Here is a 15,811-nt window from a genome sequence, read left to right on the forward strand (position 1 = left end):
AAGCTAGATCGGTGACTCAGAAAGCTGCGGGAATGGAGACCGATGGTACCAGATTATACGTTGATAGGAAGGACCAGGGACAGCTTAGCAGAAGGATCATCCATGTCATATGAAGACTGTTGGATGGTGTCTGTAATGAAGCTGAATGAGTTGAGTAAGGTTTTATTGAAAATGAGCCTGGATTTTGAGAATATTTGTGTGCTGCTGAAACGGATTGGGACTTTGCACTCTGAGGAGACTCCTGACCCACAGTCTGGTGAAGTACATTGCAAACACAGCACACAACAGAAAGAATTTAATGTTTCTGTAGCGGAGAGTCAGGGTGTGCCAGAACAGCAGCAGGCTCTCGCCATGACTATCACCCTGGTCCCCGTTACAAGAGCAAAGCATATTCATGTGTGTGAATGGTCCAGTCACAGTACAGACCTAAATCCTATTGAGAATCTGTGGAAAGACTTGAAAATTGCTGTTCACTGACGCCTCCATCCAGTCTCACTGAGCGAGAGCTAGTGTGTAAAGAAGAATGGGCAAACATTTTAGCCTCTAGATGTGCAAAGCTGGTAGAGACATACCCCAAAAGATTTGTAGCAATAATGACAGTGAAAGGTGGTCTTACCAAGTATTTACTAAGGGGCTGAATACAAATGCACATCACAATTTTCAGATTTAAATTTTTTAAATACTTAGAAAACTGTGCATCATTAGCTTTACACTTCACAAATACTTGCTACTTTGTGTTAGTATATCACATAAAATACCAATAAAATGCATACGTTTGTGGGTGTAAAGTGAAAAAACTGTGGACAAGTTCACGGGGTATGAATACTGTTTAAAGCCATTGCACATACTGTAAATATATACACAAATAAGCCCTAGTGAGAGTTGTTTCATTACTTTATTAGCTAATGAGGTGTTTATTGTTGGTTATAACTTATGTGATGGCTTCATCATTATAATGATAGTAGTAGTAATAATAAAAATAATAATTGTTATTATTATTTTAATGATAAGCAACACTTTAGAAATCAAAGAGGCAACAAACCAGCAAAATGAAAAGTATTGAAAAAAATGAGCAAAACAGTGAGACGTTTGCGGCTAATAGTATAAATGAATGTTGCAACATTAACATCAAAAGTAAATACTAAAATATTAGTTTATTATTGTTACATGGAACTGATAACACATAGACAGAGAAGTATGATTAGACAAACATTACATTTAGTTTAAAAAATTCAGTTATTTAACACAAGAACCTTCTACATCTGTCCAAGAAATGGTGGCTTCTTCTTCCAAGTGCTGCATGTATAGTTCATATGTTTTACCGAACATTTAAGGAGAACTTCAGTGACTATAAAACTCTTGTTATAGCCGTGTTATACAGAGTGACTAATTTCTTATTTGCTTATATTTGCATCATCTTGCTGAATTTTGTTCTAATGTATTTATTTTTCTCTGTACCATTTAGTTATTAAATTAAAATAATGATGTAAAATAAAGTAGACTTCTTTTGAGTGCAATCTCTCCTGGGGAAAAAGTTAAAGCAAAGGAAAATCAGCATACTGCAAACGTGTTGTGCAGTAAATCAGACTGGCAAGACGGGCAGGGGATATATCTCACACAAGCTCCCACCTGGGGAAGTGTCTGGCACAGACACAGACGGAGATTTTTATCATTATAATATAATGACATAGTCTCTATGAGAGCCAGTCATTTCTGAACTGCAGCTATAAACCACAGCAGAGGTAACTGCAAAATGTCATATACATAATTGTGTGGAAATTGAGATTTGAAAGGCATTCCATAAATATTTATTGCATTGTCATATAATAAACCAAGTTCTTGTGGCATGTCAGTATGCTAATCCCGTTAGCATCTTTGGTGCGCTTCCAAATAGAAACAGAGCATGGATAAATCTAGATCTTTCTATTGCTATGAATTGACTGCTGAATTAAGAGCAGCTTCTTGCTTGGTTTGATGGCTTCTATCCCCGTTCAGCATGATAGGATTCTAATTTATCCTTTTGACATGTTGCCTCTCAACAGCTCTTCAAGCAACAGCCCCCACTCCACTAGGGAATGAGAAACAAGGTCCAGTGTTCTTGCCACAGGAAGACCTCAGGCTGATAAAACCCGAACTTCAAAGTCAAGAGCTTGGACAGGCAATACAATTGGAATTTAATAATGCCTTGCCTACCACTAACAGTGTAATATCTACCACAATACATGAATTTAAAATAGAAGGCAGTGATCCAGTAACACCCATGCACTCAATGGGAATTGCAAAGGAAACAAGTGTATTATCTTCAAAACAACTAGTCTCGGCATTTACTGAAGAGGTGCAACAACATACAGTGACCCGTAAAGCTGTAGAATCAGATGTAGCTCATACTTGGGTTCCAGAGGCCATTTCTACCACAGATCTACCAATTCAGAAGCTACAAAAATCAAGCAAAACACAACAGACAATTCCAAGTACAGCTGGAAGAAGAACTAGCCAGTCTAGTCATCCTAAGAGAGAAGAAGATGATTGGTCATTAAATATTGTAGACAGTAAATCTAACCCAAGAGAGAATAGCTGGAGAGATTTTCTTGAAGAGTCCTTACCAGAATCTTCCGAAGAAATTTCCAATATTGGGAAAGACTCTGATAAGCGGGAGATAAGCAAAAACATAAACTCTCTTTTGGAAGATGTTCACAATTCTCCATCCCACACATGGCCTTTTGATGACCAGGATATTTTAAAGTCTGAAAAAAATATAAATGGAATAGGTAAAAATGTGGAGGCCTCACCATCCTATGAAATTCAACTACCAACTATCGCTGTTCAGCTGGGAAATGAAGTAAGAAGTACATCTGCCCCCAGAGGAAATCAAGTGAGCATGTTGGTAGAAGGCATCCAACAAAGTAAATCAGATCCTTTAGGAAAACCAACAAAAGAACCAGCTTCAAAACAAAATGTTCTTGCCCAGGAGGAAGCAAGTATGGCTATAACTGGAAAACAATTACTTCAGAAACTTACTGTATCTGATAACCGAGTAGACTCTGGTATTGAACCCTCAACAGAACCACACAGGAATATAGACTACTTACTCCATGCAGAATCCCCATCTGTTTCCAGTGATGTGAAGGATAGTAGGGGAGTACATCCACGTAAGAATGCATTCAAATATATAACAATACAAAATGTTATGTGTTCAGTACTGTGCATGTGAAACACAGAGCCTAGAAAATAACTTGCATTACAAAGTCATCATTTTAGTTATTGATAACATTTTAGACACAATGATTTTTTCATCTAATTAATTTATTACAATCTTGATATGAAATATTGATATTACATTATTTTCTCCAAAGGATTTTCGAGAACTTCTCAAAATTTGGCAGAGGGAAGGGATCATAAAACAAGGATGGAAGTCATGATGTTCTGTCCATCAGTCATCTGATCCTGAAGCCAATCAATGGCCTCAGAAGTCAAGGGATTAGTTGATGGGACTTCATCATTTCTGGTCTCGATAGAACCCACTGGAGTAGTGGAGCTTCGTATACTGATATCTATACCATTGCCAATTTTTTAAAGTTCTGGAAACTCTTTTAATATGGCTTGTATAAAAATGAATCTCTGTTCTAATCTTTATTTATGGAGTTTACCATTAGAGAGAGTTACAATCTTGATGGCCCATACCTGTCTCCAGTGAGACTTTCTATATTCAACTCTTGTTCAGATAAGCAGGGGATATATATTTCATGTCCTAGAAGTCCTTCTAATGCACATAAGAAAACTTATGAAGTATAAATTTACTGCTCACCATTTTTCTTATCTAAATATAAGTGGGAAGTCCTTACGTCTTCAATCGGGGGCTGTCCATCTTTGAAGACAATTTTTTTTCTACTTAAGTGTATTTTTTTTTAGGCTAAAAATTATTTTTTGCAATTGGGTTTCCTTACAAATTTTGTACTATTTGGCTTTTACATGCTTTTTGTTTTCCCACAACTTCGATGTGATCTGTGGTCTTAAATCAGCTAATAGAAGCTCATAAAAAGAGGCATATGAGTTACAAACTCTCCTGTCAGACTTTCACAACAACTGACGGATTTTCAGTTAGCTAATACTGCAGCCAGCGATATACAGTGCAACACAGAGGCTATAGAGTGAAAAGTATGCAAAAAATGTTTGCAACCACAATTGCAAAAAATGTTTTTTAGCACAAAATACATGTATTAAAGTAAAGCAAAAAAGAAAATTGTTCTCAAAAGTGAACAACCCTTTTAACATTATAGTAACCCAGACTGACCTATCATAGTGTTAGCTTGATGCTACTAATGTCTTACTAAAGATTGAAATTTTCATTTAAAGCAGTGTTCCCCAACCTTTCTGACCTTGAAAGACACATTCAGCTTAGACAGAGGGTCATGAGCCACATTCACCAGAGAGAGGGGCACGAGTCACATCCAGCTCCTACCCCCTTCAAAGTAGTGTCAACCAAAGCCGTCATTACAGGTATAATGATAACCAAAGATTTTCAACAGAAATCACTCCAAAGCAGTACACTGAGATCCAGGGGTTCCCACAATACCCCATTCAGTATTCTCCCGTCAAGGACTCCCAACACACTGTCACATCCAGCTTTGAGCACCTCCTCTAACAGGTAGTATCATCCTCCAGCGTACCGTACCTAAAACATCTCTAAACCCCTAAGACAAGTAAATGTGCATCCACATCTGTACTTCTGTGCAGGGCTACTCACAAAAATCACCTGTCATGTCGGACGCTGTTCACACCACAGCATCCGGCAGGCAGAGGTAGTTCCACCTCCAGCCACTATAGCCTCAGTGGCGCCGGCCTGATCTTCAGGCTCTCGGGGGTTAATCCTGCTGGAGACCAGGTTGGATGGTTAGTCACGCCCACGGTCTTTAAATAGTCATGCTGGCCTATGGGCGTCGCCGATTATAGCTTGTGTTTCATACCAAGTGGTTCCGGTCTGGAGTGGAGGTGTTCAAGAGAGAGAGATTCATATTTGGTGTCGTATGATCCGTCGTTATCCTTTCTCCTTCCCATATTTGTGTTTAGTTGTGCCCTGTTCACATTACTGTTTATTCCTGTGTGTGTGCGGCGCAGTGCAGTTTAAGTTCTCCCTGTCTGTCATTATTTGTGTGGGAGCTTTGGTGGTGACTTCTCACTGGGTGGAGGGTGGAGGGTTAAGTGCAGGGCTGAGCAGGAGATAAGGAAAGGTCGGAGGCTCAGGCATTTGCACCTTCAGCAAAAACCCTGGGTTGAGGGTCAGACAGGGTTTCCCCTAGTAAAGGGACACCACAGGGGCCCCGGGTATTTCAGCCTTAGTTGAACTAAGCCCCCGTGACATTATAATCGGCCCACATTTTTTCAGGAGTCCATGGATCCCATGGATTCCATAACCCGCCAGTTGGCGGCGCTGTCCTTACAGGTCTCCGAGTTGAAAGGGGCAGTTCAGCAGCAGGGCCTGGTAGTAGCAAAGGTGCAAACGGCATCTGCAGGTATCGGTGCAGAGCCGAAGTTTCCGCTGCCAGAACGATTTTCAGGCGATCGCAGCAAATTTGTCGTATTTCGGGAGGCCTGCAAATTATACTTCCGCATGCGGCCAATATCCTCAGGTAATGAGGCCCAGCGAGTAGGGCTGGTGTTGTCATTACTGAGTGGTGACCCCCAAGCATGGGCATTTTCCTTACCACCTGACTCTGCTATATTTCATTCGGTCGATAATGTTTTTTCTGCCCTCGGGCTCATTTACGATGACCCTGACCGACTGGCTCTAGCGGAATCTAAAATCCGCGCCCTCCGCCAGGGGGAGCGCTTGGCAGAAGACTATTGTTCGGAATTTCGCCGCTGGGCTGTAGACACACAGTGGAATGACCCAGCACTGCGGAGCCAGTTTATTCATGGGGTATCAGGGAGGGTGAAACAAGCCCTCCTGATGTATGAGACTCCGGCATCATTGGAGTCTGCCATGAGTTTGGTGATACGTATTGATCGCCGTTTTCGTCAGGGGGCACAGGAGACGCTACCTCTGGGGGAAAACAGAGGTGCAGGTGTGGTTGAAGTAGATGAGTCCCCTGAACCTATGCAGATTGCTGGCGTGGCACAGGTTCAGCCTCGCGCTCCGGGAGTCCGGAAGTCCGGAGCATGTTTCTACTGTGGTAAAGGAGGTCATTATGTTAACGTTTGCCCGGTACTACCTAAGAGGGTCACACCGGCGGAAAACTGTTAAGCTCAGAGGGTATGGAGGAGACCCAACTGAGCGTATGCATATCCTCCATGATGGTATCTCAATGTATGCTCCCTGCCAAGGTTATTGTCGCCGGCAGAGAGCTACCTATATCAGTGTTTGTGGATAGCGGTTCCGCCACCAATCTCATAGATGAGGAGTTTGCACACACCGCCGGGTTTAAGATTGAAAAACTTCCTCACCCCATACAGGTGGTGACCATTAATGCTGTTCCCCTCCCTCAAGGGGAGATTACTGAGTTTGTGGCAGAGGTGAAACTCCACATTGGGGTCCTACATTCTGAGTCGGTTACATGTAGGGTCCTCCGTAATCTCCCAGCTCAAATGGTCCTGGGTTTTCCATGGCTGTCCAGGCACAACCCGGTAATTGATTGGAAAACTCAGGACATAGTACAATGGAGTGGTTTCTGCCAAGACAATTGCTTGGCCACATGTGTGTCCGCCGTGACGCCCAGCCTGCCGGAGGCTTTGCAGGATTTCGCGGATGTTTTCTCTGAGAAGGGTTGCTCAGAACTGCCTCCACATAGAGCCTATGACTGTGCTATTAGGTTAAAACCCGGGGCCAAATTACCTAAGGCCAGGATGTTTAATATTTCTGGTCCTGAGAGACAAGCTCTGAAAGACTACATCGCGGAGAGTCTGAGCAAAGGTCACATCCGGCCTTCGTCCTCGCCTGTAGCCGCGGGGTTTTTCTTCATTAAGAAGAAAGATGGGGGGTTACGCCCGTGTCTGGATTTCCGAGAGTTAAACCAGATTACTATCCGTGATCCCTATCCAATGCCGTTGATCCCGGATTTGTTCAACCAGGTAGCGGGGGCAAAATGGTTTTCCAAGTTGGACCTCAGGGGGGCGTATAACCTCATAAGGGTCCGTCAGGGGGATGAGTGGAAGACGGCGTTTAACACTCCTGAGGGTCATTTTGAGAGTCTGGTTATGCCGTTTGGGTTGACCACCGCGCCTGCCGTTTTCCAACATTTTATTAATGATGTCTTTGCTCATGTCCTGGGGAGATTTGTGATTGTATACCTGGATGATATCCTCATTTATTCTAGCGATCGGGACACTCATTTGCAGCATGTTAGGCAGGTGTTACAGTTGCTCCGGGAGAACCAGCTCTATGCTAAGCTGGAAAAATGTTTATTTTTTGTCCAGGAGTTGCCCTTTTTGGGATATATTGTGTCCGCAGCTGGTTTTAAAATGGACACCGCTAAGGTGCAAGCGGTGTTGCAATGGGAGAGGCCGGAGAGTCTGAAAGCACTCCAGCGGTTCCTTGGGTTTGCGAATTATTATAGGAAATTTATAAAACACTTTTCGACTGTCGCCAAACCGCTCACGGACATGACAAAAAAGGGTGCCGATCTGGCGAACTGGCCTGAGGTGGCTATACGTGCATTTGAGCGTCTGAAGAATAGTTTTGCTTCAGCCCCCATTCTGGTGCAACCAGACGTGTCTAAACCTTTTGTGGTAGAGGTTGATGCGTCGGAGGTGGGAGTGGGGGCAGTACTGTCTCAAGGCTCGTCCTTGAGCGAGATGCATCCATGCGCCTACTTCTCCAAGAAGTTGTCGCCGGCCGAACGGAATTATGATATCGGCAACAGGGAGTTGTTGGCCATCAAACTGGCTTTTGAGGAATGGCGACACTTCTTGGAGGGGGCGGCTCACCAGGTCACAGTTATCACCGACCATAAGAATCTGCTCTACCTGGAGTCGGCCAAGCGTCTGTCTCCTAGGCAGGCTCGCTGGGCATTGTTTTTTACTCGTTTCAATTTTCTTGTGACGTACCGTCCCGGGGCTAAAAACACCAAGGCTGATGCTTTGTCTAGGTGTTTTCCGGGGGGAGAACCTCGGGAAGAGCCGGTACCCATCCTCCAGAAAGGGGTAGTGGTCTCGGCTCTCACGACTGAGGTAGAGGCGGAGATTGCCGAGGCCCAAGAGGAGGTACCACCAGGACTTCCCGCCAACAAATCATTTGTACCCCTGCATCTTCGGCCTAAGGTGTTGAAGGAACACCACGATTCGGTACTGGCTGGTCACCCAGGGGTGAAGGGCACCTTAGAGCTGGTATCGCGTCGTTTCTGGTGGCCCAAGATCCGGCAGGACGTGGTCTCGTACGTGGCAGCTTGCATCACGTGCGCTAGGGCTAAGTCACCCCGAACCCGTCCTGCTGGCACGCTACAGCCTCTGGGGGTACCCAATAGGCCATGGACAGAAATCTCCATGGATTTTATCACTGACTTGCCAGCCTCGGCAGGGAACACGGTCATCCTGGTGGTGGTTGACCGTTTTTCAAAAATGGCGCATTTTGTGGCGTTGTCTTCTTTGCCCAATGCTAAGACGTTGGCTCAGGTATTTGTGAAGGAGGTGGTCAGACTCCACGGAGTACCGTCTGACATAGTATCTGATAGGGGTACGCAATTTGTGGCGAGGTTTTGGAAAGCTTTTTGCTCAAGGTTGGGGATCAAGTTGTCACATTCATCGGCGTTTCATCCTCAGTCTAATGGACAAACTGAGCGCATGAACCAAAATCTAGAACAATATTTACGATGCTTTGTGTCCGACAACCAGGAGGAGTGGTCTACTTTCCTTCCTCTGGCCGAATTCGCGTTAAATAATCACCGCCAAGAGTCATCAGGAGAGTCTCCATTCTTGTGTGTGTACGGTCAACATCCTCAGTTTTGTACCTTACGTCAGGGTGACTCCGGGGGTGTCCCGGAGGAGGATCAGCTAGGAGCCCAATTGTCATCAGTCTGGAGGCGGGTGAAACAGCGTTTGTTGAGCATGAGTGCCAGGTACAAACGGGTGGCTGACAGTAGACGCGTGCCAGGTCCGGACCTGTGTGTGGGTGAATGGGTGTGGTTAGCTACGAAGAACATAAAACTCAAAATCCCTTCTTTAAAGCTGGGTCCAAGGTTTATTGGGCCTTTTAGGATTTCTGCCATCATTAACCCAGTAGCTTATCGGTTGGAACTTCCCGCGGTGTACAAGATACACAACGTGTTTCACAGGGCTTTATTGAAAAAGGTGGTAGGCTTGGTGGACACGACGCCGATGCCACCTCCAGTCATGGTGGATGGCGAGTTAGAGTTCGAGGTCGCCAAGGTAGTGGACTCTCGAGTAGTACACCGTACTCTTCAGTATTTGGTGCACTGGCGGGGGTATGGTCCAGAGGAGAGGTCTTGGGTTCCAGCCTCAGACATACATGCGGATCGGCTGGTCAGTTCTTTTCACCGTCGTCATCCGGACAAGCCGGGTCCTATGAGTCTTGAGGGCCCTGGGGTCCCTCGTAGAAGACGGGGTACTGTCATGTCGGACGCTGTTCACACCACAGCATCCGGCAGGCAGAGGTAGTTCCACCTCCAGCCACTATAGCCTCAGTGGCGCCGGCCTGATCTTCAGGCTCTCGGGGGTTAATCCTGCTGGAGACCAGGTTGGATGGTTAGTCACGCCCACGGTCTTTAAATAGTCATGCTGGCCTATGGGCGTCGCCGATTATAGCTTGTGTTTCATACCAAGTGGTTCCGGTCTGGAGTGGAGGTGTTCAAGAGAGAGAGATTCATATTTGGTGTCGTATGATCCGTCGTTATCCTTTCTCCTTCCCATATTTGTGTTTAGTTGTGCCCTGTTCACATTACTGTTTATTCCTGTGTGTGTGCGGCGCAGTGCAGTTTAAGTTCTCCCTGTCTGTCATTATTTGTGTGGGAGCTTTGGTGGTGACTTCTCACTGGGTGGAGGGTGGAGGGTTAAGTGCAGGGCTGAGCAGGAGATAAGGAAAGGTCGGAGGCTCAGGCATTTGCACCTTCAGCAAAAACCCTGGGTTGAGGGTCAGACAGGGTTTCCCCTAGTAAAGGGACACCACAGGGGCCCCGGGTATTTCAGCCTTAGTTGAACTAAGCCCCCGTGACATCACCATGTTGAGATGTGCTCTTCATACCTGATTGCTAGATCTGAACCTAATGCACCAAGCTGGCAGACAGTTGCGAGCCACAATTCATGGGACCGTGAGCCACATGTGGCTCCCGAGCTACAGATTGGAGACCCCTGATTTAAAGCAACGTGTTTTTGTTTCCAAATTTAATATACCGTATATACTCGAATATAAGTCGAGATTTTCAGCCCGTTTTTTGGGGCTGAAAGTTCCCCTCTCGGCTTATATTCGAGTCATATACACCGGGGGGTCAGAGGGGGAGGGGGGGAGGGGGTGTCAGGTCATACTTACCCATCTTGACGCTGTCTCTTGAGCCCCCAGCTTCTCCCCGTGCTCTCTCTTCCTGCCTTCAGCGTTCACGTGGTGCCGCTCATTAAAACTCATGAATATGCGCATATTCATGAGTTTTAATGAGCGGTATCACATGACCGCTGAAGGCAGGAAGAGAGAGCGCGGAGAAGCTGGGGGCTCAAGACACAGCATCAGGACGGGTAAGTATAGCGATACTCACCTGTCCTGCGTCCATGGCTGCTTGCTGCTGTCTGTCATCGGTCAGTGACTTCAGACAGCAGAGGGCACGGTGACGTGATTAGTGCGCGCCACGCCCCCTGAAGTCTGAACGTCACTGACTGATGACGTGGCAGATAGCGGTGAGCAGCCATGGACGCAGGACAGGTGAGTATTTGACACCCAGCGACGGAGAGGTGAGTATGTCATTTTTTTTATTTTTACATGCTGCAGCAGCAGCAGCACATGGGGAAATAATCTTAAGGAGCTTCTAATGGGGGCAGCATATGGGGGAATAATCTATGGAGCTTCTAATGGGGGCAGTATATGGGGGAACAATATGGAGCTTCTAATGGGGGGCAGCATATGGGGGAACAATATGGAGCTTCTTATGGGGGTAGTATATGGGGGAACAATATGGAGCTTCTAATGGGGACAGCATATGTGGGAACAATCTATGGAGCTTCTTATGGGGGCAGCATATGGGGGAATAATCTATGGAGCTTCTTATGGGGCAATATATGGGGGAATAATCTATGGAGCTTCTTATGGGGGCAGCATATGGGGGAATAATCTATGGAGCATTTCCCACCCTAGGCTTATACTCGAGTCAATAAGTTTTCCCAGTTTTTTGTGGCAAAATTAGGGGGGTCGGCTTATACTCGGGTCGGCTCATACTCGAGTATATACGGTAGATATTTTTCTTCCTAAAAGAAAATAAATGTATGTGCAGACTCCAGTCTATCCATTGTTTCATCATGATTCAGAATGGGCATTGTCAGGTGCACTTACAATAACGGCTCCCCTTAATTCAGAATGTAGATTACCAAGACTGCAAGTACTAATACTTCTTCTCAATTTGGGGTTTTCTCTTCTTGTGTCCTATAAAGTGCACCTAAAATATTTTTGTGAACCTGTTATGGGTGGGAATAGCTATGTCAAACAGAGAAAATGCAGTCTTTTGAAAATTAGAGAAAAGTAAACTGTGAAATAACATTGTAGATATCTGCCTAGTGATGCACTACTGGAGTACATTAAAAACAAAGTGTCTGTGCTATCAGTTTTTTGTCAAAATCTCCAAATTGAGGCAGGATGGTATGTAGGTTTCATATAAGCACTACTTTTTGGAGCCCGAATCCTAAAATGTTGTAGATATGTCATGGCCATGGACTTTCAAAATATGAAACACAGGGAGGCAGCTAACTGTCATTTGATAGTCGATTTACATATAGATATAGAATTTAGAAAAGATGATTGGGCATGTTGTATTATAACATGCCTTAACTTTTTTCTTTTCTGTGTGAAATAAACCCCATCTACACAATGCAACAAAACAATCTCGGCCAACATATATTTCATGTGTATGAGTAATTTTAACCGCTTAGTGACCGAACCAATTTTGACCTTAATGACCAGGCCAATTTTTACAATTCTGACTACTGTCACTTTATGAGGTTATAGCTCTGGAATGTTTCAATGTATCCCATGGATTCTGAGAATTCCTTTTCGTGACATACTGTACTTCATGTTAATGGTAAAATTTCTTCGATAAGACTTGTGTTTATTTATGAAAAAAATTGAAATTTTGAAAATGCTTCATTTTTCAAACTTTTTTTTTGTGCCCTTGTGCCCAGAGAGTTTTGTCACACAAAATAGTTCATAAATAACATTTCCCACATGTCTACTTTACATCAGCACAATTTTGGAAACATAATTTTTTTGTTAGGGCGTTATAAGAGTTAAATGTTGACCAGCGATTTCTAATTTTTCCAACCAAATTTACAAATTTAGAGGCGACATCACATTTGAAGTGACTTTGAGGAGTCAATATGACAGAAAATACCCAGAAGTGATACCATTATAAAAGCTGCACCCCTGAAGGTGCTCAAAACTACATTCAAGATGTTTATTAACTCTTCAGGTGCTTCACAAGAACTAAAGTAATGTTGGAGAAAAAAATTAACATTTCACTTTTCTCACAAAAAATTTACTTTAGACCCAAACTTTTTATTTTCACAAGGAAATCAGGAGAAAATGCACCACAAAATTTGTTGTGAAATTTCTCCTGAGTACTTTGACACCCCATATATGGGGGGAAAGCCACTGTTTTGGTACGTGGTAGGGCTTAGAAGGGAGGGAGTACTGTTTGACTTTTTGAACGCAAAATTGTCTGGAATCGATGGCGGGCACCATGTCGCATTTGGAGACCCCTGATGTGCCTAAACAGTGGAAACTCCACAATTCTAACTCCAGCTTTAACACGGCCCTAACCCCAACCCTAACCCCAACACACCCCTAATCCCAACCCACAACACTAACCTCAACACAACCCTAACCACAAGTTTATCAAACTAAGGGGATGACAAAGCGATGTTTGATTTACAATTTTTTTTAATCCTGATCACTGTCATAGGGTCTATCATAGTGATGAAAATGAACCAATAGGAAAAATCTCCTATTGTTAACGGGTACCAGCTGGCAGATCTCGGAGGGCGCACTGCACATGCACCCGCCATTTTCTTCCAAGAAGAAGATGCCGAGGGCCGGAAGACACAATCAGAGGAACCGGTGGACACCGGACGTACTGTAAGGGCTTGGGGGACCCCATTTCTCTTTCCCTTGATGTGCTAGATCATATCAGAGGAGAAAGAAATGAACTGAAAATCTGACTTTTTTTATGATCGTCGTTATTCGGTGAATGATGTCGATCATGTGACGGGGACGGTAAAAACTGACCCGAATCATGTTCTCCAGGGTCAGTATTCTAAATTACTGAGATAATGACTTTTGGGTTTTCATTGGCTGTAATTCATAATCACCAACATTAACAGAAATATACACTGAAATAGATCACTCTGTAATTACTCTATATAATATATGAGTTTCACTTTTTGTATTGAAGAACTGAAATAAATTAACTTGTTGTTGATATTTTAATTTTGTGAGAAGCACCTGTATTTATTCTGCAAGTTTATTATAATAATTTGTTTAATCCATTAAAAAGCAACTTTAGTTAAGAAAATTGAACTAAAAAAGTGTAATAAGCATGCAGAGATGATGGCACAGTGTTTTCTGGCACTATACAAGGTCGGTCTTATAGACACTCGTGGTTCCCTATCATAATCTTGTCTTAGAACGATAGAGGAGTAAAAAGAGAGGACACTGTAGATAGTAATAAGATGTCTCAACTTGACCTGCTCATACATATGTTGTCATATTCAGATGGTGTTTGTACAAATCCACTTTTATTACAATAAAAGGTTAAGTTCCGGAGACAGCATCTCTTAGCTAGTAAAGTGAACAGAAGTCTGTGTTGTTTCTCAGGTCCCTGCTGTGTGCAGATGAATTGCTTTTATCCCTTGTTACAAGCTTCATTTAGCAGTGAAATCACAGCTTTGATTACAACCTGAGCTCCCAATAATGAACTTTCTGCATTTCTGTCTCTAGCAAGCGTTGCCCACAGCCCACTGCTCCCAGCCAAATTCTCTCTGGTGGGTTCTGTTACATCCACAGTGGTAATGGGTGGAGATTTTCTCCTGCAAGAGCAACCATCTGCATTACTCATCTGCAGGTTTCAATATTTTTACTTAAGTCGGTCCCAAGTGTTATTGCACGCACTGATGACTATGTTAACTTAAATGTTTAATGTGCCAGCAGGTTTATTTTTCAGTTACAAAGCATGAAAAATTAGAAAAATGATGTATGGGGTTGGGACATGGTGACTCTTACATTACTTACACTTGCTGTAATGAGTTTATAGAAAGTGTATAGAGTGTTTAAGGATAATGAGCAGTTGATACAGGCATACTAGCAGTTTAATAGCATTTAGCAGTTAATGGAAACCTGATATGTGCAGAAATGTTATTTACCTGCAGATATAGGGTTAATTTGCAGGTAAATTACATTAACATCATGCCTGCTTGCTTTACTCAAGCAGCGTCCACACAGACAGAATTAATTTACTCTATTTTTCGGACTATAAGACACACTTTTTTCCCTGGGGGGAGTGGTGGCGGCAGGAGTCAGGTGATGCTGAGGGCTCTCGACTGGGATGAGGGGATGTGCGACGCTGTGAGTCCCAGACTGGTAGGAACAGGGAGTTCAGCGGTGCTCGATGTTGCTGGGGCTCCTCTGACATTTTGCGAGAGACCAGAGCTCCTGAATTTGCATGGTTTCAATGTGGTGGACTCCGGAAAAATGGCCTCTGGAGGTGGTGCATGTGCAGATTGAGATCTCGTCTCCCGAGATCGAAATCTGCACTTGAGCCGCCTCTGGCGGCCATTTTTCCGGAGTCTACTACATTGAAACCATGGAAATACAGAGCCTCATGGCTTTCACAAAATGTCAGTGGAGCCCCCGCAACACCGAGTACCACCAAGTACTCCCTTCTACCAGCCTGGGATGGGACTCGCAGCATCACCCAGCAGTAAAGCACCTCTGAACACCTCTTGTGACTCCGCTCCACCACTGCCGCTGCCCCCCACAAGTAAGCTGAATTCAAACTGTAAGATGGACCCTCATTTGACGCATTCAATATTTTTCCATATTTTTCTTCTGAAATTTCAGGTTGCTCATTTTCAGTAGTAGGGGTGGTGCAGGGAAATATTACACTCACCACTCACTATACATTGAGGGCGGCTGTAATCACTCCCTGCACTTTGATTGACTGTATGCTCTGCAGCGTATATGTGTATTGTGTGTGCAGAGCAGGCTGCCAGTCAACGTGCTGGGAAGTGGTTACCCCCATGGTCACTGTATAGTGAGTGGAGCTGTAACTGTTCCGTGCACTACAAATATGACTTGAAGCGAGTAGCTGCAGGGAAGATATAAGTTAATTTTATCCCTGTGGTCATTGCACCATACATCATTGCAAGGTTATTTACCTGCAGATTAAGCCTTTATTTACATGTAAAAAACCATTTCTGAGCCTGACAGGTTTCCTTTAAAGAACCATTCCAGCAATTTTTTTTGCACATATAATGTTTACTCTCCACTTATATTCTCACTGTTTATTTTTTCATTCTACCTTAGTTGCACCTATACATTCCCCCTCTTCATTACAGCTTGCACCTGGTCACACTAAGGAGGTACTGCTCAAGATTTTTGCTATAGTTTATTATT

At 43.9% G+C, this 15,811-nt stretch overlaps 1 protein-coding gene across 2 annotated transcripts in view; it reads left to right on the forward strand.

The window, feature by feature from the left end:
- Positions 1 to 15,811, forward strand: part of NCAN (neurocan) — a 491,928-nt gene that overhangs the window by 289,188 nt on the left and 186,929 nt on the right. For both annotated transcript variants that reach the window (XM_073555129.1, XM_073555130.1), the window contains one exon: positions 2,043 to 3,149. In XM_073555129.1, the coding sequence (XP_073411230.1) occupies positions 2,043 to 3,149 (1,107 nt within the window). The remainder of the gene's footprint in view (positions 1 to 2,042; positions 3,150 to 15,811) is intronic.

The sequence above is a fragment of the Dendrobates tinctorius genome, unplaced genomic scaffold (genome assembly GCF_039654945.1).
Source record: "Dendrobates tinctorius isolate UK_male_01 unplaced genomic scaffold, ASM3965494v1 ptg000219l, whole genome shotgun sequence".
Taxonomy (NCBI): domain Eukaryota; kingdom Metazoa; phylum Chordata; class Amphibia; order Anura; family Dendrobatidae; genus Dendrobates; species Dendrobates tinctorius.